Consider the following 26,500-nt stretch of genomic DNA (forward strand, 5'->3'; position numbering starts at 1 on the left):
TTTGAGATCATTTGTATTTTTACACAAACATATTTCACAAAGCATGTCAGCAAACATATACACTGTTTAAGAATATTTTCAAATAAGATGGTAATATTTTTTAAAAAAAATGTAAATTTTGAAAACCATTAAGTACAATGAATTTATCAAGTAATCAAAATTTGGTTGATAAAATAGTATTTTCTTCCTTTTTAAAATTGAACCTTAGCGCCAATTTAGATTCCTGAACTGTGTGGATCTTGAGTCGTATTTATATGTGAATCACACGGAAAGGTCTGTTGGAGCACTGTTGAATATACACAATCGTTCGATAAACCAAGTTACAACAGAATCGGTCGGAGGCACAAGGAATGTATGTGTATCATTTATTGTAGCCACATGAATTTCGGAAATGTTCTTCTTGTATTTTTGTAAATTGTTTTTATTTTGGCGTTCTCAGGTCAGTCTGATCCAAGTTTTGAATGACCATCAATATTGATAGCAGTACATTAATTGTAAATGTTGCGCACACACGTTGATCCCTGAATATGCGCAGGTGAAAAGTCATGAGTTATTTCGCCAAGCTTTTTTGCTCCATTTATTTGATTTTTTTTTCTTCATTGATTTATACACTTGCTACAACATTATCTCATCACTCGTTGGTTTCCCATTTCTTACCGTTACGATATTCTGAAATAAATAAATTTTAAGTTTGATTTTTAGATAATTCTCAACCTGTGTTTTTTAGGCATTAGGATGTCTTATATTAAAATTGTTCTAATACAAAAGCAACATAGCATGTCTTTCTCATGGGAACTGCATATTGCAGATATAAAAAAAAAAATTAAATCGTTATATATATATATATCTTTTAATTGATATGAAGTACATAATTACATGTACATCACTATAAAAATCTAAAACGGCAGTTTTGTGAGCCAACTAAATTTTGATTTTTATAACTACCGGAAAACTCCGTTAATCGCAAATTGGAGTCTAAACTCTAAATCAACCAGTGTGATATTGTTTTTAGGATAGTTTTTCTAGGACTTCATTTCGGTAAAGAAATGAGGAAAAGAATGGTTATGAGATGAATCACGACCGATTAACAGTTGAATCGTTCCAGATGCATGACTTGAATGGTGCATGAAATCGTATAATAGTCAACTTTTACGTCAACAACGAAAGTAAAACGCGAATGATTCTGTGGTCTACTCTAGGAGGTGCGATGTCTCGGTCATATCCTCCTACGTAAGGTGATTGGGATGGTTCAACACTTACGATTGAACAATCACTTTAGAGGTTGTAAATACCAGTATGCTCCACCTACTTCGTTGGCTAGAACATTTAAATCATCACATATTGGAATGTTGTCCTCCCAGTCTATTCCAAACCGTAAAATTCTTCTGATGGATTCAGGAATCCATGATCGGAAAAACCAATGATCAAACGGTGGTCTCAACAGATTTTGCGGAACATGTTTTCTTTGTCTCCATCCACCTAAACATATTATAACAAAAAATGTTACCAATATTTTATCAACGTTCTGTTTCTTCGTATTTTAGTCGTTATTGCTGTGCTGACATGTTGTACTAAATATTTACCATAATATATATATATACCGGTATATGCAGCTAAGAGTTCAACACACAACTGGTCGTGCAAGTTAGTAAATGTAATCTTGGTGCAATCTGGAGTAATGTTCGCTCAATAATCTGACCCTCGCAAAATGAAAATTTAATCCGAGCCCAAAAACTATTTAGTAAATCTATACAGAGACATGAAATTGCAATACTTAATTGAGGATCAAGTAGTCTATCATGGTTTTTATGGTTGTTAACCAAATTGTTCAAATATATATCATCGTTTTATATGTTGCACTCCAAAATGACTCAGTTTCGAAATTGTATATACATATATAAAATCGAAAAACTTACATGATAACAGACTAACAATTATTCCAAAAAACAGGGTCACTGCAAATCCAATGCATCCGTAGTATAAATAAGATACTGAATAGAAATTGACGATTGACGGAATCTCAGTGCTTGCTTCTGGAACATCAGTAACAAACTGGCTTGTTTCCATCATCGTTGGGACCGGACTTGTCGTAATGTTAACAAATGTCAAATTCTTGCTAGGGCAACCGTCCGTGATCGTTGGCAGTGTATTCGATATTCCCGTGTAAATATTTTTTCGTCTAGCGTCAGCGGCGCCTACATACATCCATGATGTGCAAGCAAGGCCAAATCCAAGACCTGCAGCAGCACCCTGCAAATTCAAGGTGAATTATCACATGTTGTGTTACCAATTAAAGAGGATATTGGCTACATTTATAATGAATTGATACCCGCGGAATGTTTTCATCAAAGGATCGCTAGTTGTCATAGGCGTTGATATGACATAATCACTCCTACCCGTCTATTGCTTATCTAGAATAAAAATAATGTGAATATTGCTATACGCCATATCTGACGTTACATGGCGTCCAAAAAGTTATTTTTTGAAAGCATGCAGTGTGTAAAAAACTTGTCGGAACATGCCGATTGCAATCTTTAATGTTTATGATATCATATTTATTTTCACTTACCCAGGAGTTAGCAAAGGCAAACATTATTCCTAATGTATACACTCCTATAAGAGGTCCACCAACAATACCAAATATGCTAATTGCTGCTTGTAAAACGCCTCCAAGTTGTGAAGCAATGTATGCCATTCCGATACACGCCAAACCATACAGTATTCCCAAACCTAAAAAGTAATTAATTCATTGAATACTCTTTGAACTCGAGTTCCCAGAACGACACTAATCTCTCGTCGCGGCAGCGGATAAGAGCGCTATATTTAGACGAATTTTGACTGAACATAGATAAAATAATAAAGGCCATTATATACCTTTATTATCTGAACATAGGACCAAAATGATTGGCCAAACTAAAAAATCTGATCACCACGTGTTTATGGGGTTCCGCCGGAAACATCAAGGCTAATTTTTCACTGTTTGATATCATTGAAATTACGAATAAGTTCATCAACGATCAACTTGGGAGACATGATGGCACCGGTAACGCACCTGGTCAGTGTTTCACATTTTGCGGCCTCATTCGAATTTCGAAAGTACTATATTTGCTACATTCTTGATACTGCCATATTTACAACGGATTTTAAACAAAGTCTCATTTCCAAATTGTTATTGGATAATATTCATCTATCGAGCCGACTATAAACGTATGTATTTTAGTCGAATATATGCTAAAAAAATAAAGATACGAGAATTTGCGGGCCAACAATGACAAATAGACGAGAATTTTCCAAAATTATTATAAAGAAAAAGAACGAACTGGAGAAGGGAAAGTCGGAAAAACTGCGTAATTGCGTAACAACGTTATTTAGGTCGAGTTTACGCAATGGTTATTTGGCCTCGAGGTAAATATTGAATGAAATGCTTATAAAATGTGAATGGTGCATCATAAATTCAATCTGATAGTACCACTAGAAAGGTACGGTATGTATAATCTCGACAAACGCTGTCGATTATGTAATAGGTCAAATCGATAACAAAGCCAATAAATTGATTGAATTTAGGACCATTTAAAAAAGAAAAATTATGTTTTTTAATTTTGCCAATTTTAGTAAGATAACCGCAACATGCTCTTTTAATTTTAAAATTATAAATTGTCTTTAAGATTATCTTTAACACGATGTAACACTTGTCTTAATATAATTTGGGGTTCGAGAGATACGAGGTTTCAAAGTTGCATTCCTCGTATGTGATGCCGAAGCCGCAAAAGCGGCTTTCAGGGTCAGAAGACGTTCTCGGAATAGAGATGTACCGATGTATCGGTATCGGTATCGGCAATATCGGCCATTTTTTTGGTATCGGCCATGTATCGGTATCGGTTAGATTAAGGCCGATATTACCGATATATTTACCTTTTTGATATGGTCCAGAATGTTTTAAAAGATAAGTTGGAATACTAATTTTTAATTTATTTTTGTCTGGAGAGATCGTGAGCTATGAGCCATACATGTCCCCACCCCTGCGAGAGAATAGGATTCACGTGTTTTTAGCTATTTATCAGCTAAACTAGCTCAACTAATTTGGCTATTTTCGCTGTCAAATTTTTATATTGACATTTTTAATATTACATAGTTTTTATGAAGAAATATATCAACACAGCACATAACAAAAAGCAACTAGGCGCCCAGTTTTAAATCATACAGTGGAATTGGGGTCCTTCCTTATTAACGGCACATGGGCTTTTGGCACGGGTATAAATCCTGACTGTTTGTCGTCAAGTACGAGTGTCATTCAGTCCGTCGACATCGATAAACTAAATTCCGACACAATTATCCCATTACACAGGTATTAATTTTAATTCTTCTTAACTACACGATTTCTTTATAGATATATTGCCTTGACCGCCTAGCCCTAGACTGTCTCAAAATATATGATAGCAATTGTAAAAATATTATAAAATAATGAAGTAAAAAAACATCCTCAACGGTTATCGATGGGCCTTCTTTTTGTCGGTGCTGATTGATATTCTTTCATGTTGGCTTTGACTTTTTGCGTCAACGATTACGATTAGCCACTAAATTAAATATTTGTAAAATGCTTTTAATTTGAACGCAGGACGGCGGCGCTAGAATGTGTGGGTGATATTCGATATTCTTTTAAACACGAATAACGATATTCGAAGCTCGCGATATTAACATTAAATTCAAATTGGACATCCCGGCTTATGAGTTTTCTAATTGAACACCGAGATTACTAGCGTTACTGTACAATGTATCTTAATCAGTTACAGCATATGTATACCAAACATTAATTTCATATTATGTGATATATATATCTTTTTTTTCGATCTGAAATAATGTGTACTATGAACAACGCTTAAAGACCATTGTTTTAACCCGTCTGCCCTACACAGCATACCTAATTAAGTAATAATTACATAGTATCGGTATCGGAATATCGGTAATATCGGCCTTTTTGTAGTATCGGCATATCGGTATCGGCGTTTTCAGCTGGTATCGGATAGGTATCGGTATCGGCGACAAAAGTGGTATCGGTACATCTCTATCTCGGAAAAGCCGCAAAAGCGGCTTTTAGGGTTCAAAGAGTTAACAATAAAAACTTTCACTACTGAATTGATATCGAGCAACCAAAGCAAGTTAGGTTATTCGAATATATTATTCATAAATACCTCGTGATATCCAACTTCTGTATTTCTTTGAGATATTTGTGCAAGGTTTGATGAAATCTTCAACAGTAACGCAAGCCATTGCGTTGATTCCCGTGGAAATCGTACTGGTAGAAAAACAACGATTCCATTATGTAATGTACAAACAACGTGTATATAAGTCTGAAATTTGCCTCTGGAGTACCGTTTAATAGTTGTGTATTGGTGAAAACCCAATCCAAATTCGATGTTTGATTTATACTCAACTAGGAATGATTTGTCTCCATATCAAGTTATGAACTTTAGAGTTACGAAATTAGTATGATTGCTACACAAAATGACTTGCCTAGAATAATATTAATTTAAAATAGCGTTACCAACCTTAATCCACCGGAATAAACACAAGCAACAAATATCCCTGGAACTCCTGGATAATCTTGAAGTATTTCCATAACCAAATAAGGCAATAGCTGAAATATAATAACAAGAGCTCGAATAAAAGAACACGAAGTCAAGTGTCATACAAAAGTGTTTTCGTGAATTAATATAAAACAGCAAAGTTTGGATTTGGATTGTAGAGAAGCGATGTTATTCGCAACAACAATAATTTGGCAAATGATCCATATGTAGCCTACACTTCGCGTCCAATAATTGAAATGATGACAATTTGCGTACTATGATGAAATCCTCTAGATCAGTGGTTCTCAAACTTTTTTAGTCCCAGAGCCGCATTTCAAACCTCAAAGTTATCAAGAGCCGCACACAAACAACGTGAAGTAAAATAGAAACAAACCTTAAGCGCGTATCTAAAATACCAAGTCTTCGTAACAACAACAAGCGTAACAACTAGGGCTGGGCAAAATATTCAAATATAATAAAATATTCAAATGGCATTTTACTATTCGAATATCCGGTAGAACGTGACCTGCGCCGCTCTGCTTGGACATCGAACTCGCTCGTCTCCAACTCAATCGTGAATTGTGTGAGATTTCCCAACGGCGGTCACTGTCAGGAAAAAACGACAAATTTCGTTGTCTTTGCGTTATGGTGTTATATGCTTATCTTTGCACTTAACGTATCATTTCAATTCCATATTTTCCATATTTTGACCGTTCCGTAAATTTAGAAACGTCAAACCAGATTAGGTATTTAAAATAAATTTCTCAGATTTTGAACTCCGCATGCTTGGTGACATGTCATTAGTCATTTCTTGCATTACCGAACATAAAGTTGATTGAAATTAAGAGTTAAAATGTCTTTTCGGCGTTTCATTGTAAAAGAGGCGATTTTAGGTCGTTAAAAAACTCTAGTTATATAAATAGAATGGACTTAATAATGACCAAAAGTTTTTCCATGGTATGAGTTACTTAGCATAGAATAGGATTCACATATTTATCCCGGGGGAGAGGAAAGCCGATAAGACGGTATATCCATATGGCGAACCACGTCCGGTTACCATTCCAAGTAGGGTATGGGATTAGTTATATTGTTTGTTTTTCGGAAGCATGGACTTGGTGGTGGAGAAAGCCGTAACCGACCAGCGGTTACGTGAACCACTCAACGACGACGAGGAGTCCAGCAATCCTCTCGCACATAACCATCCCTGCATGGGATGCGAACCCACGCAGAGTAATTAGAGGTGCGATGGCGAGCGTATTCCTAAAGCTTAGCCCGTTGAGCCACACCGCCGTGCCGACACTTGTATGAAAAACACTCATTAAGTTGTAACCAGATAAGAAATGTCCTACTCCATTTAAAGCACTATGTATTAGCTCTTTAGTGATCCCTTCCATCCTTCGCCAAGTAATGTTTCGAATATGTAAACATTTTACTCGACTATGCATGGCCGTTGAGCCAAGAGTAGAACGTAAAATCAATCGTGAATTTTGTTGTAACAATGCACACTGACTCGTTCACGAGTTGCTGCATCTATTATCATCAAAAATGATTACCATTGTTAAATTTTGAAGCATTTGGGCAGTAATAATTACGGTAAGCCTTAAGGCATGATATAATCAAAATCATTAAGTGAAGTGCTGAATTTGCAAATTCCGTAAAAAAAATTGAGCATTACTCAGTAAGTATTTTAGCTATAATAACCATCGGGGTGGTGTTTTGTTGAAAAAAAAAAAACGTTAAAACTTGAAGGAATTAGTTATAATTAGCGTTTGACCTTCTATTAGGCACAGAGGCCTATAGGAATGCTTTTAATGCCAATTTATTCAATCGCTATTTTAAATCAACATTCAGAATTCACGCAATCGTAAATTGGCTAGGTTTATCTATCTAATACTAAAATAACACGAACACCATAGAAAAGCATGAGAAACTCAATTATCATTTTAATAAATATCTGCATCTCGGTTACCGTTCTCTTCAAACAAGCACGGTTAATTTACAAACGGTGAGAAGGGAAATCAAATCCAAGGCAGAGGATAAAACTCAGAATAAAATTAATTTGGTTTTGAAATCAGCCCTTAATGTATTCAACAGCTGTCGCTGATGTGAACGCAAGGGTATACTAGAAATATGAAACATCGATATCCGGCGACACCTTATTCTTGCAAAAATCGAGAAAAGGACGGGAATATCAAATACCAACTTTAGGATATCGCCGCCGAAACGATCACGGTGATAAAGACAATCAGCGATTATGATGAATTAACCATTAACCAGTAAAAAAACGCTTTATTGCCGACTTTTCATATTTCTATGAATTTGACAATGAAGATCGACCTCCGTCGTTCTGGACCTCTGTTATGTATGAAAAATATTTATTATTCGACTATTCGGTATTCGTTAAAAACATTCAAATGCTCACCCTAGACTAAAAGCCATTTAATTTGGCTTTGATTTGTAATTATTTTGTCAAAGAAGGTTATAATCGTGGAAGATGCAAGGTGCAGTAGCTGCTTGAGATAGTCGCCAGATATTTCGGGACTATTTTCGAATACTGGAACCAAATTAAAATGCTCTAAAAATTGGAATAATCATTGAGGTATTTGATTTATACATAATATTCGGAAAAACGACAAAAACTGAAAATCCACGAAAGCAAGCCAATGATTACAGCCATGTCTAAAAAATTTCCAAATGAAAATTGTCCAAGTGGCCGCAAAAACGCTCACTGTCGCGTCACTATTGCATCTTGTAGATTCGTCAACGCTACGCAAATAAACACGGGGGAATCCATTCGACTAACTAATAGACTTCCGCATTTTAATTTCAAGTCAATGATTAGTTTTCAATGAAAATTTTTTTTTGAAAGTAGGTAATTTTTAAAGCATTAACAAGAGCCACAGGAAAGGTTGTCAAACCCTAGTTTGAGAATCACTGCTCTAGATATATATGTTCGTATCACACGCTAGAGATTTCGGAATCAAACTGGGCATTTTATTGTTTAGTACAAGTACTAAGAACTTCGCATCGGGAGTAAGAAATAGGGTACTCCCGTAGTGTGTGTACCAGGTTAGGGTTAGGCCATAATTTTATTCCGATTTTCCTTAACCTAATTCTATTACGAGTTCGGGTACTGTCTGTGTTAGCCAAGTGAATATACCCCCTGCCCAGAGTAATATTTGCACAACTTGATGTGAAGTAGGCGAGTAATTTTCCTTATTCTAATTCTATTACGAGTTCGGGGACTGTCTGTGTTAGCCAAGTGAATATACCCCCTGCCCAGAGTAATATTTGCACAACTTGATGTAAAGTAGGCGAACAAAATTAGTTACCTCCATATTGGTACACATACTTCTGGAGCGCCAAAAATAATATATTGGGTTATGTCGGACCGATAAACTTTTGATCTGTCCAAAACCTCTCTAAAGCCTCTAGCTCTCTATACGTGCGTATGGCTTCTTGTAACGTGACTCTCCGTATTTTATTCAACTTAGAACTTCTGGCTTAATAATGTTACCTACCCTGTCTCTGCTTTTTGGAGGTATTTTCCCGTCTTTTATTGGGTCGCACTTATGAAAATACGCATATGTTACCAATCCTGTCAAGCATGTTAATGTAATCACAATCAGCAATCCAAATGCGTTTAAAAACAAAGCCCTGAAAATATGTAATAATGTAATGCTAAATAAATTGTAGAGGTGAGAGGAAGCAAGAATTGCATTGAGTAGAATGACACGAACATTCAATGCACGATCATTTGACATGGGACATTTATACCAAATCTAGTTGAAGCATTTTTGATGAAGAACTGTCCCATATTTGATCAACAAATAAAAGCAAAATAATAATGAAAATAATAGCGCTGTCGGCATAATGCATCTACTTACATTTTTGATTCGCGTTCCGACCTACAACAAATGTATCGTTGTATTTGTGACTGAGAAACTGCGTATAAACCCAGCCATAAAAATGTTCCTCCTACAAGAAGTGTCCATATTGAATGACGCACTTTGGGATCAGGGTCGACGCTGGAAAAAAATTAAATCATGTTAATATACTAACACAAACCAATAGCTTCCTAAGTCACCAATATTTCATGATAAATATATTTTTACTTGTATCCACCTGAGAGCATGAAGTGTTTAATATGGCTTATCTATAATATTTTTCATATTTTACAGTGTTATTACGACATTTGAAGGTCAAGGCAATTTAGGTTATTGTAACCGTTTAGTGTTACACAACATATCTTGGAAATCTCAGGGAAAATGTTTAACTTGGCAGAAAAATTATTTCATTTATCCTATAATTACATTGCCATGTTTAGTCTTCCTCCCTCGCCGCTAATCTCCCAGATGTTTGTGAAACCGCCCATTATTACGCTTCCTCTTATCAAAACAGCAAGTAGTCCACTGATCATCACAGCTGCTTGAAAAACATCCGTCCAAATAACGCCTTTCAGACCTCCCTATAAGATGTGAACGGAATGAAGTCAACTTTGCAATAAAAACCAATTGAGCCCCAGAACACATCTGAATGCGATTGCTATTTGCCGGTATCAAGCATTTGTAATCGAAGACAATTATATTTGTGAAATTAATATGGAATTATGAAAAGTATCTAATTTGAAATTGTATCACAAGATTTTATTGTAAATCAGTATTTTGTATCAGACAAAAAGTAAATGCAAATTTTAACGTCTTTATCTTACCAATGTTGTGTAAAAAGTACAGACGAGCCCAGTGGATAAAACAGCAGCCCATAAGTTGAATCCTGTCACTGCAAAATAAAAGCAGTGAGAAACATCATTTAGAAAATATTGATAATCACAATATTTATGCGAGAATCAATCTAGTGAAAGTTTTTTTTATAATTTGTCTGCAGATATCAGTTCTCTGAAAAATCTCAAAATATAGAATAGCACACTAAACCAACTAAAGCCGGTTTGTGATAATCATGTATGGGCATGTAAGTATGGGCATAGGCGATGTTCATAATTTTATGAAATTTTATGGTAGACGAGAAGTCCAGTAATATTCTTGAACACAATCATACTTCATACAACCAAAACGTTTGCGTTTTCTCCTAACACCAGCCAAACTTTAATTATACATAGCAGATGGAACTCTCTTGAAGTTATAAAAATGGCATCGTAGTAAATGTACCGGTAGTTGCCTAACAACAAAATATTCTTACCAATTAAGTGTTAATGGTGAAGTGATCATTTCAGAGTGGTTAGAGTGATCTTTTTATTTTTCAATTACTTCATACGGCGAATGATTAGTCAATACAAAACATGCTAGTTCGAGAATTGACCCTTTCGTAAATGTGCTGATAAGAGGTTGTGATGTTTATTTCATTTTGCATAAGTTGCCCTATATCGGTCATGCAACTATGCAAGGTATTTGTGTATGAGATGCGGATAAATCCCATAGGATTTAATACTTGATGTTAATTTAATTAGGTATATATTTACTACCTTGACTCAATGCCAACGAAGGGGCATAAATAACTATACCAGCATACATGATGGTCTCAACTATAAATGCAGCAGTTACAAGCACACGAACGACTCGATTGAATCTCATCTCAAGATACTGAATAATAAAAAGAAACGAGAATTATTAGACGATAAATTTTGCCCACTCGTTGACGGATGATCGGAAACGATTAGGCCTTAGAAGTTTGGGAGGGATTTTTATTACAACGATTTATTTCAAGTTGAAACGCATTCAACGTGTTGCTAAACTCATCGATGAACAAACGAGGTTCCCGGTTTTGCTTCCATAAAATGTCTTGTTGCTGTAATGACCTAACGTACGCATTGAGTTATCACCTCGTTTGAAATGCGAGGCGTAGAATGTCACGATGTTCTGTCTGGGTGGGTTCGCATTTTGGATGTCTAATTAGACACGTACGGCAAGTATCATAAGGTTTAACCAGTAATCCCCAAAATTGTTCAATCGAGACTATGAGATAGATTCCAAACCATTAAACAACCATTTAAAAGGCTTTTGTCATCTTTGAAACCCTTGTATGTGTTCTACAAAATTGGTTGCTGATTTCAAACTCTATTAGTTTATTTATTAATATATATATATATTGCATATTCAAACCTCGTATGAACTTTTAATGTCAAGTCTGTAGAAGATTGGAATATAAACTTCAGAAATAATTCCCGCTGCGATAAAAAACGCGGGTACCAACCTGAAAAATGTATTTAACTTTAATACAAGACAAATAAATATCTAACTTGTGACTATTATTAGTATATATGTAGTGATTTTCAAATTATCTTAGCTGTTTATTCTAGCGCGACGCCCCCGCAAATTTTTATCCTAATAACAGCTCCTATTTATCACGGTACTTACCACCAAAGCATCATGCCATAAGTATAGATTTCAGCCGGGTTTCCAAGAATCGTTATTGCCGACATGAAACTTACAGTTAGAGAAAGTGCAACGGGGATATAATGCATTTTCCTGTATACAAAAAGTTTAAATTCACTAATAAATCGTCAATAATATTTATAAATATCAACGAATTAAAACTTCTGTAGGTTGACAGCATGTGAAAAAGACATTAATATAATACAATCTGTAAACCATTTGCAAACTGGAACCACTTTGATGCGGGAGTGGTATTTATGCCAGACTCTAAGTATATGACGCACAGAAATGTCACAGAATAAAACCAATTCGAAGATACAACTCGCGCTTTAAAAGGTAGGTGGTACACGTTTAATAACTGCAAACAAGTTTGGTGAATATTTCAATTAATGACGATCGGTCGTGAGCTCTTTCATATAACAATGAAGCTCATTGAAAAGCAAAAAGCTCAGCGAAAGTGTTCGAATGGCGTACGTGTCGACATAATAAACGAGTATAATTGCCCAATACTTTCACACTACTATATTTAAATTCCTGAAACTCGTTAGAATTTAGTTTCAGATAATCAAGGCGTCCATATCTCTTTTCAAGTGGTTTTGTGGAGAAAAGCCTTATTAAGAGAAGACAATGGAATATATCGGACATTTTATAACAATAAGTCCGTGAAATGAGCCCCGAGTGATAATATCCAGCAGATTACAGAGAAAAGGTTATTCCATCGTAGTTACTCAATCGTTAAGTTTAAAGTAAACCAAAATATAATTCCATTTTATGCAAATTTTCAAGATTTGACAATGCAAATTGATTACTTGAATAAAATACAGCCATACATAAGGCATAACTGGAATCGAAAGCCGGTCATACTTAATCAGAGATATTCAGCGTCTCTTCAATCTAAGGCAATTTAATATTGGATAATTGATCTAATTATCTGACACATAATTATACTAATTATGATGAATCGAAAGGTAAGAGAAAAGAGCGCATGAAACATCGTATATACGAGAAGTAAAAAATATTATTTTCATATATATTAATCATTTGAAATATTGGTTTTTAGAGTTAAAACTGAAAAGTATTTAAACGCTTGACTGCGACATTGGAAAATATTGTATCGATGTTTTAACGATTCATCGGAACACGCTGATAATAAGGAAATATGGTAAAGAGTAAAGAATTTTAACGGATTAATCCAACTCACAATGCCCACGAAATATTTATTATTTCGCTTCCGCATAAGTAAACTCAAACCTCACCCCTTTGCCGAAAGGTAGTCATCATTTCCACTAGATCTTCGTCTTGCATCTCTGATAGCATAGAATATACCAACACCTGACGAAACTACTAGAACAAGGACAAATATAGCATAATCTCCTGGACCAAACGTAGTTCCACTTGCCACAGTTTCTTCTTCCATGTGTTTTTATCGCTAGGCTGCTAAAACTTGAACTGATTGAAAACAAAGAAAAAGTAAGTAATTTTACCTACACGAATTGCTATTGTCACGAAGCGCATAGTTATAGAAGGACACGAAAGAAAATACGTTATTTTAGAACCTAACACGGAAAGCCAATTGCGATGTTTAGCTTGACATTACCTTATAGTTATCTCAACATTTTCCCATTAAAAGTCCATAGCCAGTAAATTATGTTTTGAATTGAGCAATTATTCACCGCATGAACACTTTGCCTATACCTATTACAGACAAGGTTAAACTGACGTCTATTCTTTGCCATACGCAAATATCAGTTGACTTGACACCCAACAATTACTAACATGAAGGTAGGAGTGGCGAATATAACTTACATTTCACATAAATTGTATGAGTCTATTCCTAAACTAATATGTACAACATTTTTCTATAGTTGGACGCATACGTTATTGCATAAGGAGAAACGCCGCCAGTGTGATCGAAGTTTTTGATGAGTTATGTTTAAATAAAGAATTTGAAATTTCATCAAATTTACGAAAAAAAGTTTGAGTCGCGTCTTGCTTGTGGGCGGATAATTTTAATAAGCCTGTCGAATACACGTAATATGCTGCTTTGCATTATCTGTATTCGCATTGTTATTACATATAAGAATGTATGCTGCTGTCTTTATTATAAAGAAATTCATATCCTGTCTAGATAAAAAAAATTACTCTACCAAAAATAATTAACTCCCCGCGTTAGTGATACTTTTAATTTGTTTTTCATTCGCAATCAAAGACACAACCACTGCTTTAATTTGCCACAACAGCCAAGCGCCAGTACTCATAAATTCCCCTAATTCAAATACCATCTCGCCACAAGTCATGATGCTGATGTCACAAAGAGTCATGAACATAGCCAAGCATGCCAGCGACACCAGTAATCATCTAAATTCAAAGCAACTCATTACAAATAGCTTTCTAGTTGCCTATTCTGAAGCTAAACACACACCATCACGCCCGAACGTTTGATGATATTAGACGAGCGCATGCAGCCGTACGGCCGCAGGTTGTGCACCACTGCCCCAGATCTTGCCTATGTGAAAATAGTTTCGTTTGTCACGGATATATGATGATTTCGTTTTGAATAACTAAAATATTCAACTTCCTCGAGTTTTATTAAAACTTCTGACCTATTTTTTGTTAATATTACGTATAAAATGTGAATGGATATGATGAATCGTTCATAGGAGTGTTGTACATGAAGTATGCTTCAAGTAAAATGCTCTAATGATCGATTGTTCCGCACGCAATTTGAAAAGTTAGTTTATAAAGTTGATCAAAAAATTTATAGTTTGATTTCAAAATAGTGATCCCAGCCCACAATCTCGTCCTTGTTTTGAATTCCAGAACATATACTGTTCCGTGGAAAAATTCTCACGATTTCACTGTAATAGCTTTGTGATTGCGTTAACGAATTTTTATACACAATAATATTCTGTTATAATCATTATTTTTTTGGCTCGTCTTATTATATTATCGATTGGCCAGCGACAAACCATGACAAGTATAGCAAAAGAAAGAACGTAATAGAGTACGTTGACAAATTACTGCCACAAAACCGCAAAATTGTTCACCCTATTCCCATTCGATAAATGATCATGGTTCATGAGTAATATCCGATACGCATTTTGAGCATGTTTAATGAATGTTGCCCTACTTTTAAAATGACCGTGTCGCGAGTGAGATCATCATTCAGTTTCTTTTTCGATATAATTTATTGAGAGTTTGAAAAGCTGTTACAAGTGTATTATAAGATTTCTACAACTAATGCAATATATTATGATGATAACTCACTGAATACACGAACATTTTATTTTAGTTCTTCTCTAGTTTGTTTTCACTTCAACAGTCTGCGTGATTCGGAAGGATAATTTTTGTCATCGTTTATTGCCTCTTCTTTTGTAAGTAAATGTAACCCAATAAAGAAGCGCCAAAAAAAAAATTGGTCCGAATTCCGCTTGGGGCATATGTAATGTCCAATGATGATAACGAGATGAAATGCAATATTTTTTATTTTGTATCGGCATTCAGGTTCGTAAAATAGTAGATAATAGAAGAAAATTCCGGTTTTCACATTTTACAAACAACCAGATTCAGTGGTTACGAAGTATGGATTGCCGGGAACGCATAGCGATGATTGATAGATAGGTGGATAATCGCAAAAAAACAATCCTGACTCTCGCGGCATTTCTTCCCTCCTAAACTACCATTGATGACCCATGTGCACGCAGCTCATTTCGTACATGAGAATTCTACGAAAAACGTGACCCTGAAGAACATGGGAGTATTTTCAAAATATGTGCATATTCAAAAAAAAGAAGCGGCACACTCCAAAACCCTCGTCGTATTTCCCATTATGACATAATTTCTGTATTATGACCTCGCTTTTTGCGGAAGATCCTGAATATTGTCATATGATCTAAAACCTGTTTCTACCTGAAAATGTATAGATCCGCGCTTGTATGATCATAGCTTCAAATTAAACTAAAATTTTTTTTTATCTTTTCCCCCAACCAATTGACATCCTAATGATTCATATATTTCTGCAGCCCACAAAACAAGAGATGAAGCATATGCATATGTTGACCAGCACTTAAACTAATCGGGTTTATTCACTACGCAAGATGAATTTATGAGCTCGTCTGTCAACGAGCCCTGATTATTTTATTGGAATGCTTTACAATTTGAATGACCTCGCTTCAACTCCTAACTATTCACTTGTTGCAATTTCATAATAAGCATAGTACTTTATGGTCTAACAATGCAAACAATCTCAAACTGCCTGTATTAAGTACGCTGTGAACATAATTGAATTCCTTTTACTTCCGCTGAGAATGTTGCCCCAGGGTTGACTATTATCATTTATAATAATCCATCCACACGTATAAATCGCTCTTCTTTTGTTCATTTATTCAGATTAGGTAGTGATCGATGAAAATGGAGCTACGAAGGCACCTCATCCAGTTCACGAAACAAAGCTTAGGGATTTTCACTTGTCAGCACCTTGTCATGCATGAATTCCACGTAAGTTTAATGACCTGCAACGTGTCTGCATTCCGAGTGATGACTACGAGGAAGAGAAAACATCGCGAATGACATTTTCTGATGGCACAACGACAACTATTGGAAACTCGTTAATAACTTCACCTTATTAAGACTAGCTGCTGTCTCATCTGCTCAAAAATATAACATAAAATAGCATATATCTTTGCAGGTAATTTAATGTGAAATTATATCCATTGACTCAGTGGTTTCCAAACTTTTTGTTCGTGCGACGCCACATTATCAGGGAAAAATTCAAGGCGCACTTACAGCACGAAAATAATGCTGCTTTTGAATAAAACTCAGTTTTGGGATCGTTAATGTTTATATTATATGTCTTTTAAAGTTTGTAAACATGAAGGCTCAAGAAATAAAGGCAAAAAGTCGACTCTTCTTCCTCATCTCTGCCTGATTTTTTAACTCAGTTCAGCAGGTAAATAAACTACAGCTCACGCAATTGCAGCAATTAGTGTCTATTTATTCTAGAGGCAGACACTACGTAACAGAAAGTCAACGACATAGAAAGGTAAATGAAGTTATTGATAAATTTACATAGCATTTAAAATAAGAAACGATATAACATTTATAATAAATACAATATGTAAATCATCCAATCATATTTTAGTTATGTTTAATACAATTCTGTTAATTATCGCGGCGCCCCCTTTGGTAACCGCTGTACTAACTCATAACTAAACATCGATATCGATCGAATTGAGTGGGGGTCATTGCTTGCAATGCCTTAGGGTGGATACCCATAGTAATACAATAGTATAAAAAAACTTACGTTTTTGAGGTTAGTTTTTCATACGAATAGCAAAGCATGTTGTGGAGGCAATAGGGACAACAAACCATTTGTGTGAATATTTTTTATTTGTTTGTTTCAAAAATAAAAATTGTCACATATGCTTGAGAAATAAAACACAAAAATAAAACTGTAATTTATGGTGTATGACATGTTATTTAATGTGCGGCCCGCGGCAAAACTGAAATATAGTTTGCGGCCCTCTAGGCATTTGGATTGGACATGGCTGGTCATCATTGATTTTGGTATGCGTGATATTCAGGATATGTGTGGTGTAACATATTTTTAGTATTGCTTCCTAAAATTTCCTCAATTTAGATTCTTGCATCCCATTCGAGCCACTATAATATGTCAAGAATATGGCAAAGTGACTTCTCAACGCTAGTCGACATGCGATAAACAAAAGACAGTTTTTAATATTGTTCTTTTATTTCAATCCAATTAATAAGAACTTTAATGTACATTTTTTTTTCTTCTCACCATTTCATCATGGTATGACATCATAAAATACACCTGGAATGAAAAGTAATAATTCATATATATATATTGTTTAAATATATATCATAAATAATATAATAAACGGACATGTAATATATATCAGACCACCAGTAATCTACATAAAAAGATTCGTCAGCAAACGATAGGCACATAGTGCAAACATCGGTCTGGAATTTGTGGCTCATTTTTATTGTTTGTATTTTTTATATATTTCATTTGTCTGATACAGGTCCCATCGTTAATGTTGCTTAAAAATCTTACCTGAGATATAGGAAGCTATGGTCGCTCACATGAGCCCGCATTGCAATACGAATCGCTCGAACAGTCAGAATTTTTAGTGCAACCGCCTGAAAAAAAAGTTTATATTAAAGTTGTATTTTGATGCATACTATTTTTCGAATAGTTTGAGTCCAACTATATGGAAAACTGCACGGGGTGTCTCTAACATTTCGTGTTCCACCTGTACCACGTGTCATTTTTACCACTTCTTCCATCTGTTACACGTGTCCCGCATGTCCCACTCATCCCATTCTCAAATCACTTGTCCCATTTTTTCAGCACTTATTCCACTCTTTTATTACTTGTCTTACTTGCATCTTTCCCTCGTGTGTCCCACATCTCCACACCACACACTAATGGAACAAGTGTGCGACATATGGGGCAAGTTTGAGAAAAAGTATTGAACAAGTCTTTGATAGGTAAGGCATCATTTAGTCTATTTAAATATGTTTTATAGGTCGTTTTATCGAGGACATGAAGAAATCTTACGACGAGTTAAATATTTATTTGCCAATTATGTTTTGGTTTGTAAACTCGGAAACTAAAATACATATTTCTATGTGAGACAAAAGTCTTGCTATTGAAGACCCGGCAAGGCTCTTGAAATTAAACAGTTATAATATTTCGATTTTTCGAAACTTGCTTTCGACAAGGCCAGCCATGACAATTTAAATAAATACAACCATCATGAATCCTGATAATATGATTTGACAGTAAGATTTCATCTTGAATAAATGATTTCTAATGTATCTAAACTTTGCCACGTTATCCGTTTGAATGCTTTCAATTTAAAAACAGTAATTACATAAATTTGCAGTAAACAGCGCGATATCAATATCGCCAAAGCCAAAGTTGCAAAAGATCCTATGCGAAGTTATGCATATATTATATGTAAATCAAGAATTCACATTGGCCAATGTGTACACGCTTGCTAACATCCTAATTTACTCATCAACTAGTCCAACCATATTTTTGTATTCTTTTGCTCTCATTCGGAATAATATATCTTCTTTGACGTATAAAGCAAGGACGGCCGAAAAACACCGAAGAGTGTTCAGTTCGTACCCAATATATTATGAAACTCTGGTAAGTCAGGCCAAATCAGCACAGAGTAATATTTCACACATTAACAGTAGGTAGTCACGTCACTTTGCCAGCTGTACAACTTTCTTTATGCAAGCGCTTTATATATTGTATTGCTTGCATTTTATGGCGGAAGGTTGTTGGTATATATTCGACAGGCACAATAATTGAAAAATGAAAGCTGATTAGTCGGTTTTACGTTCTGGGTCCTTAACCGAAGCGTAACGTTTTGGGAATGGAAAATTTTATTGTTTTGGTAATTGAATTGCCAAATAAATTTCCTATGGTCTTGATAGATATAAAAGTGAACAACTATTTCTCCATATTTTATGAAATTCATAAATCATAAGTTAAAATAGGTGGACGAAATTTTAATCTTTAGAGACAATTAAATAGTTCGATTGAATTTACGTAAAACAAGCCTCCCAAATCATAGTAGCTAATAGTTAATACCTATAGATGTAGTCTGCTGGCAATCATAATATATACAAAAGGTTGAATATGTCTGGCGCAAATAGTTTACTGTATTTCCTTGGGAACGGTGATATCATCTGGAATCTTCAGATTGACTCCTGGGTGTTAATTTAAAGTTAATTTTTTGAAATATGAATGATTGTAATGAGTTTCCTTGGTTTCGAAATACCGGCGCCGAGATAACTAACGTACTGCTGTTTTAGCGCTGAACGAATTTCGACATCAACATCCTTCATAGACGGAATCGGAAAAGTGCACAACGTGCTAATGTGCCAACTTTACATTCCAAAAATAATACAATGATACATTTGTTGCTTCATTTGTGTGTAACAGTCGATTTGATGGGTGAGGCACTTTTTACATGTAATCAAGGTGAATAAAATATACGCAAAGCAACGTTACAGCAGTCATTTAGACATCAGTCTTGGTAACGATTATTTCATTTTTGCGCCTAGCAATAGATGATTCCACTTCACTCCATATCATCACTACTTCAGAAGGCGAAGTCTTTAGTCAAGTTAGTAACGATAACATGATTTTCAGGTTGCATTGAGGCGAACGGCTAGACCAGGATTTCCCAAATTTTTTGAGATACGGACCCCTATTTGTGAATCCTAGTTTCGACGGACCGCCATCCTAAGCCGTATCAATTTCTCTGCCTAACCAACGAGGAAGGATGATGTTTCCTGCACAACATAACAACACACGCAAACTCGTAGGTCCGACTCTACGGCAAGTCTCGACCTGTATTTTGTCATCATATTGGTAAGAACTGAACATGCTGCCTTACACATCCAAGTCGTTGCAAAAGGCAATAAAACTTCAATTGCCTTTTTTGACAGCAATGGATATTCGTCCGCAACGCTCAACCAAAAAGATGCATGGCTTTTCGATTGAAATCAACCATTGAAGATCGACGAGACTCTTTCCCTATCATCGCGAAACGCCATTGCAGTCATCACGTGATCACGGACCTCAGTTTGGCAAACCCTGGGCTAGATAACTATCGCTCGGGCTAGTAAATCGATCTCTCATTGCTCAAATAACTTTGACTTTCCATCTTTGATTAAAAAAACAACCTTTTTTTCATGAATACGCCCGTGAATTATTTTATTCAATCAATTTAAACCACAAATACAAATATATATATTATATACGATGTTGCTAAATAACACCAAATGTTAAACATTCATAGCACCCACAAAATATTTTGTTAGTTGTATATACATACACATTTGTTCACTTTGCACCTGCAAAAAATGGTGAACAGTTGTAATATTAAATGAAATAATTCTATAAATTGAATAATTTTAAACTTTTAGCCCAAAATTTGTCTTCGGCTGCATATATTTTGATCTTGGTAATACGGAAAGACCCGTTCGGTCTATGGGCTAAACTTGGGTATTGAGGAAGTGAAAAAATCTGTTATATTAAAATTTATTCTATTCTTTAGTGTCGAATTTACTAAAAAAATTTACCACAATTGGCTTTGCAAGCTATGCATGCTTCCGATGAACCATCAAGAACACATATATCTTCGTCACACTCTTCAATGCATTCGTCTATCATTTTATTCCTGACCATTGTCTTAACATCTGATGAATAAAATAAAATTTAGGTTATACGATTCTTATTGAAATATTTTAAAACAAAATCACGTGCACTCACTCGAAAAAGTAAAAAAGTAAGAAAGCTTCCTTCAAGTAAACTCAAAGGAAACCACTTCAATGCCTAAACCAGCGAAATCAATCAGACACGCGGTAAATAACAAATGTTTTCGCGACATTGTGTATGTCTTTGAATGGATATTTATAGACTGTCAAAGTTGAGCACAAATGGTACATCGTGATAAATTCCGGGTGCTCTTTAGAGTTTATACCAAATTTAAAGATATCTTAAATATTATATAAGATGATATCAGTTTATCATCATTAATTCCTAGGTTAAGATGAGTCTTGCCCCGCCCATCTACATATAGGACACATAGTTATTATTTTAATTTTTATAGAAAATTACATTTTAGTGAACATTATTACCTTTTGCATAGTCTATGAGCGGTTAAAGACATTCAAATCAACAGACGCTGTGATTGATCGGATGTTCACAAAAATATCGTCATATTTATTACATTTTTTATTTGAATACCTGCTGGAATGCAGTAGTCTATGCATCTTTGACAAGAACATCTGGATTTGACTCGACTGCAATCGTGTCCTAAAGAACATTGTTTCCTCGCCTCAACGACACATTCCACGTGATCAAAAAATGGCACGACGTCATCGTCATATTCTGAGAAGAGAAAACAAAATGCACATTCATCACACAGGTTGAGTAAAAATTTGAACCAGATGTCAAAAACTAAAGAAACTGCTGAGAAGTCGTTAGAGAATTGTTTTCGAAATAGAAAAAAAAACGGTGGTACTTTAATCAGAGTTGAAACTTAATGCAGATCAACCTACCGCATTTTGACGAAATGCATTTGTGACATGATGTCAAAGGGCTGTCTTTTGACATCTCGCAGGAAGCTCTGCAATACCTTGTGAGACATTCAATTTTTTTTGGAGGGACGAACTCCAATTTAAACTCGGCGAATAAGACATCGTCTGGCGTGTCAGGGCTTGCGACAGATCTTACCAATCTGATCCCGCGTGCAGAGACGGACATCCCTTTAATGCAATAGATATATAATCTTAAAAATATATCGTAATGTGATTAAAGTCATTATTATGAACTCATTCGTTACACAATAAATTCAAAGTTGTGAAAGCTACAAACATTCACATACTAAAATCTAGCAAAAACAGTCAATAATAATTAATATTTCAGACAACTCTCGGATAGTTAAATCACGTACATGGGCCCATGCTCATTGGCACTCTCAATGGCCTGATTTAGGAATTTAAATTTGAAAACAATATATTGTTTGATGGTACTGCTTTGTATGTACGAACATATTGTATGAAATATAAAAAAAAAGTTTCGTTATTCATACATAGCTATTTATATTTTATACTTACTTTGAAAAATCACAAACGCTACTACCATGCTTGAGATAATGTTACTTTGCATCTTGAAATATTTTCACATGCAATTCAAAGGTAGCAATTCGTATTAAACTTTTTACTCACTTTGTCAAACATTCGTCTTGTCTTCTTATATATACTATTTAGCTGGTACTTGATCTTCCCCTAGGCTTCGACTTAAATATAATAGGCTTGCCGTTATACTACTTCTTATATGAAATGAACATAATATTTTTCGATTGAACTAAGTTGCAAAGACAAAAATAGATACATAACAAAATTATAGGGCCCAGGTATAATTAAGTTGCAATTTAATCTAATATCCCGGATTAAATAATAATGTCAAGTCAGTTATGTAACTTTAAGTGAAAAATACGACATCACAAGTATTATTTGTTGCGTAACATCCTTCTATACTGCGTAAATATTCTAATTATTAAAGAAAACAAAAATTATGTAAGAGTTAATTATCTTGTAATAGGGATTTCGTTGTGAATCAAATTTTCTTATTTTATTAGCGTCTTATTGCTTTGTTTATTAATGTTATGGCTTTCGAAATATATACTATGGGTATGGTTGCTAATTTTGATACTATCAGTAGATTTATTCTCCACCAAACTATGTGCCTGTTTGATATCAGAAAATTTTTGTCTAAGCCCAAAGTTTGGAGAAATCTTTATTTATTTCCGTCTTCACTCCATGGTCATAAAAATATCAAAAATTTTTCCTGTTCAAATATTTTGTTGCCACTTCAAATTGAGGGGAAATTAATAACTATTCATATTCACAGCCCTTTTGTATATGTATTATTTAAACAAATTTCTTGCAACTTGAAAACCCCAAAATGCTGAGAGCGGTACAATATTTGTCACCTACAACATGACTCACTGAATTTGCAAACACTTCAAATGAAAAACGAGAATATCGGTCAGAGACCGAAGACTTATCGATCGAAACTTAGGGGATCCCAAGACAGCGCTCTTACTCCATAGTGACAATTTGTGTCTCATCACTAATTAATTAACAACTCGCTAATTATACGACATAATTCATCCAAAATCAATAGGCTTCTGGTACGACATATAATGAATGCACGTGCAAAATCTTGAGCAGATTCAATCTTGCTTTCGTGAGATATCGCGTATATCTAACAGACAGACAAACAGACAAATACCTATCAACATACTTACCGATTAAAATCGATAAGTAAAAAATGAGCAACATACTGGTCATGCGTCTTCGTTTCACCGAACATCTTTTGACGTAAAAAAGTGGACAGAACTCGCTGGAAGAACTTCATTCGTTATGTAGCATGTACGGTTTCATAATCTTTGCACCAGTAATTGCACCCATGGCAATCGCGCCTGCATACATTTGCACCCATGAACAATTGCTGTCACCACCATGAACAGTATATATTCTTGCTACTCGCTTCAGGCATCGCATATTGGTGGCATAGAACTAATAATTTATTTCCCATAACCAGAAAGAAAATTGGATTTCGTGATTTTTGGTAAATAATCGATAGTGTTCTAAACTAAACAATCACAAATCTGCCATTCACCTCAGACTGCTGGGAATTGGCCACCGTTGTTTTCGCTTTTAAAAACAATAGTGATCGGACGAACTCTTGTAAATATCGCCCTATTAGTCTCTTGCCAATAATAAGCAAAGTATTGACTCATCAACACAATCATTACTGACTACTTAGAATCACATGCTATTTTAATCGACAAACAATACGGTTTTGTCGAAAGCGTTCCAATGTCAATTTTATAACTGCTACAACTAAAAAAACTCTTGACCTACATTATTACTTATTTTCAACATTCACCTTTCTGAATTTGAAAATAGACAAAATCGTATAATCCGATCGTTATATTAATCCTAATACAGCTTCAATCTCTTCTGTTTTAAGAGTGTGCGCGCGACCTTGTTTTGAGCAAATGTGACTAAGAAGGTCTCATTATCTTTGCATCCACCTACATTTGCACACAGAACAATTGCACCTGCATACCTTTGCACCCACGGACATTTGCATTCATTAACAACTGCACCCATACATTTGCACCTGCAGATTTTAGCATCTACATACAGATTGCACCCATGAACATTTCCACCCATGGATATTTGCACTCGTGGACATTTGCACCCACAGATATTGGCACCCACGGCTATTCGCACCCACGCACATTTGCATCTCTGAACACTTGCATTTATGGAATATTGCACCAGTAAACATTTACACCCATGGATACCAGTCATTGAAGTAAAATAAGTTTTATTGCCATTTGCGAGAATAGGGAATCCTAATGTTATATATGGTAATGAAGACGAACTCACTACAAACCCGAACGCGATCAATTTGAACGGGGTGCAAATGACCGTGGGTTCAAATGTACACGGGTCCAAATGTCCGTAGGTTCTATCTATATGTGGGTGCTAAAATCTATGAATAGAAATGTATAGGTGCGAATGTTAGTGAGTGCAAAAGTACTGATTACAATTTACGGGTGCAAATGTGCCGTCACTGCCTAAGAACGTGAGCTTGTCTTGATTCCGTCTTGAATATATGTTTTGTAAAATTTTGTTAAGTAAACTCTTATGGAGCATCGTAATAGCCACCGTCTTTGACGTTCTTATTGCTTGAATAACAAACACGCAGATGTAGCAGAAAATCTATATCAATTCTTTCAGTCTCCCCTAGAATAACTGCTTCAACAACAACCCCCATCCACTTTAACTTATGTTTTCCGAATCAGATATTCATTTCATCGTTTACCGCCGAATGATACGTATATATATGTGCAAAACAAAGCTGATGGACGCAATTGTTCAATTTCCAAATCTTTTTAGTACACTATTTTAATTTGTCGTAGCTGGCACCATATATTATGGGATAGTATAATACGGCAATTATCTCTTATACAAATATGAAAGTCGATCGTTAGGAAATCCCACAGCACAATGAAAACTCCATATACACGGTTTTTCAACTGTTATATATACATAGGAAAACACGCAATATCGGGCCAATATATCGGTTGAGCTCTAATCCTGTGCGACGATGGTGATTCATGCGTCCAGTCTCAACGTGAATCGAACAACTGTAGTTTGAAATTTTACCGCTACCTGGTAGTCTACCTCAGGGTGTTTCAAGGTTGCTATGTTGAAGGACCGCAAAAACTTTTGAGAAGGTTGCGCGGGCCGCAAGTCGGAGAAAACCCAAAAGTGATCGAAATATCGCGAGATTACATACTTTAAATTTAATAAACAACGAGAGTTTACCGTTCTAATCAGACTATTATTATGTTGCATGGGTGGCGTTCTTTTAAAGAAGATATATATATATATATAGGGCTTTCAGTTATTTTAAAAATAATTCCCGAGAATTACCGTTGTATTTTCCGCATCTCGCGTTTAATGTCGCTTCAAATAATATTATTTTGTGACAGATATTACCTGAAAGCAAACCAGACACTGCGTGGTGGGCAAGGAAATATGTTTCCAACCGGTGTCTCCAAAATGTCGTGTCCCACTTGTCTCAGGTGTCCCCAGACTCCGGTGTCTCCAAAATGTCGTGTCTCACTTGTCCCCAGACGCCGATGTCTCCAAAATGTTGTATCCCACTTGTCCCCAGACGCAGGTGTCTCTAAAATGTCGTGTCCTCAGACGCCGATGTCTTCAAAATGTCTAGTCCCACGTGTTCCGGAGAAGTGGGACAGGAAGGGACAACAATTTAAGAAAACGACTCATAGACCCATTTCGTGTCCAATAAATAAGTTTCAGTGTTTATTTTCAATAAAGAAGGTTAATGGTATACTTGAAGACGAAAAAAAGCGAACATTTTGAACTTTGAGTTGTCTGGTG

At 35.3% G+C, this 26,500-nt stretch overlaps 2 protein-coding genes and 1 long non-coding RNA gene across 3 annotated transcripts; all 3 read right to left on the minus strand.

The window, feature by feature from the left end:
• Window positions 1-61: 61 nt before the first annotated feature.
• Window positions 62-13,418, minus strand: LOC120329931 (sodium-coupled monocarboxylate transporter 1-like). Its single transcript, XM_039396728.2, has 14 exons — window positions 13,210-13,418; window positions 11,936-12,046; window positions 11,681-11,771; window positions 11,044-11,161; window positions 10,276-10,343; window positions 9,878-10,032; window positions 9,452-9,592; window positions 9,086-9,221; window positions 5,547-5,635; window positions 5,190-5,293; window positions 2,570-2,730; window positions 1,917-2,250; window positions 1,310-1,479; window positions 62-669 (listed from the first exon to the last, which is right to left on the minus strand). The coding sequence occupies exons 1-14, from the start codon at window positions 13,368-13,370 to the stop codon at window positions 616-618; spliced, it is 1,893 nt and encodes a 630-aa protein (XP_039252662.2). The 5' UTR covers window positions 13,371-13,418; the 3' UTR covers window positions 62-615.
• Window positions 13,419-17,683: 4,265 nt separating this feature from the next.
• Window positions 17,684-19,591, minus strand: LOC144430801 (uncharacterized). Its single transcript, XR_013479734.1, has 2 exons — window positions 18,033-19,591; window positions 17,684-17,786 (listed from the first exon to the last, which is right to left on the minus strand). It is a non-coding gene; the product is annotated as an uncharacterized LOC144430801 (long non-coding RNA).
• Window positions 19,592-20,687: 1,096 nt separating this feature from the next.
• Window positions 20,688-22,782, minus strand: LOC120330307 (uncharacterized). Its single transcript, XM_039397195.2, has 5 exons — window positions 22,625-22,782; window positions 22,067-22,273; window positions 21,753-21,896; window positions 21,086-21,202; window positions 20,688-20,857 (listed from the first exon to the last, which is right to left on the minus strand). The coding sequence occupies exons 1-5, from the start codon at window positions 22,674-22,676 to the stop codon at window positions 20,847-20,849; spliced, it is 531 nt and encodes a 176-aa protein (XP_039253129.2). The 5' UTR covers window positions 22,677-22,782; the 3' UTR covers window positions 20,688-20,846.
• Window positions 22,783-26,500: the final 3,718 nt, after the last annotated feature.

The sequence above is a fragment of the Styela clava genome, chromosome 12 (genome assembly GCF_964204865.1).
Source record: "Styela clava chromosome 12, kaStyClav1.hap1.2, whole genome shotgun sequence".
NCBI lineage: Eukaryota > Metazoa > Chordata > Ascidiacea > Stolidobranchia > Styelidae > Styela > Styela clava.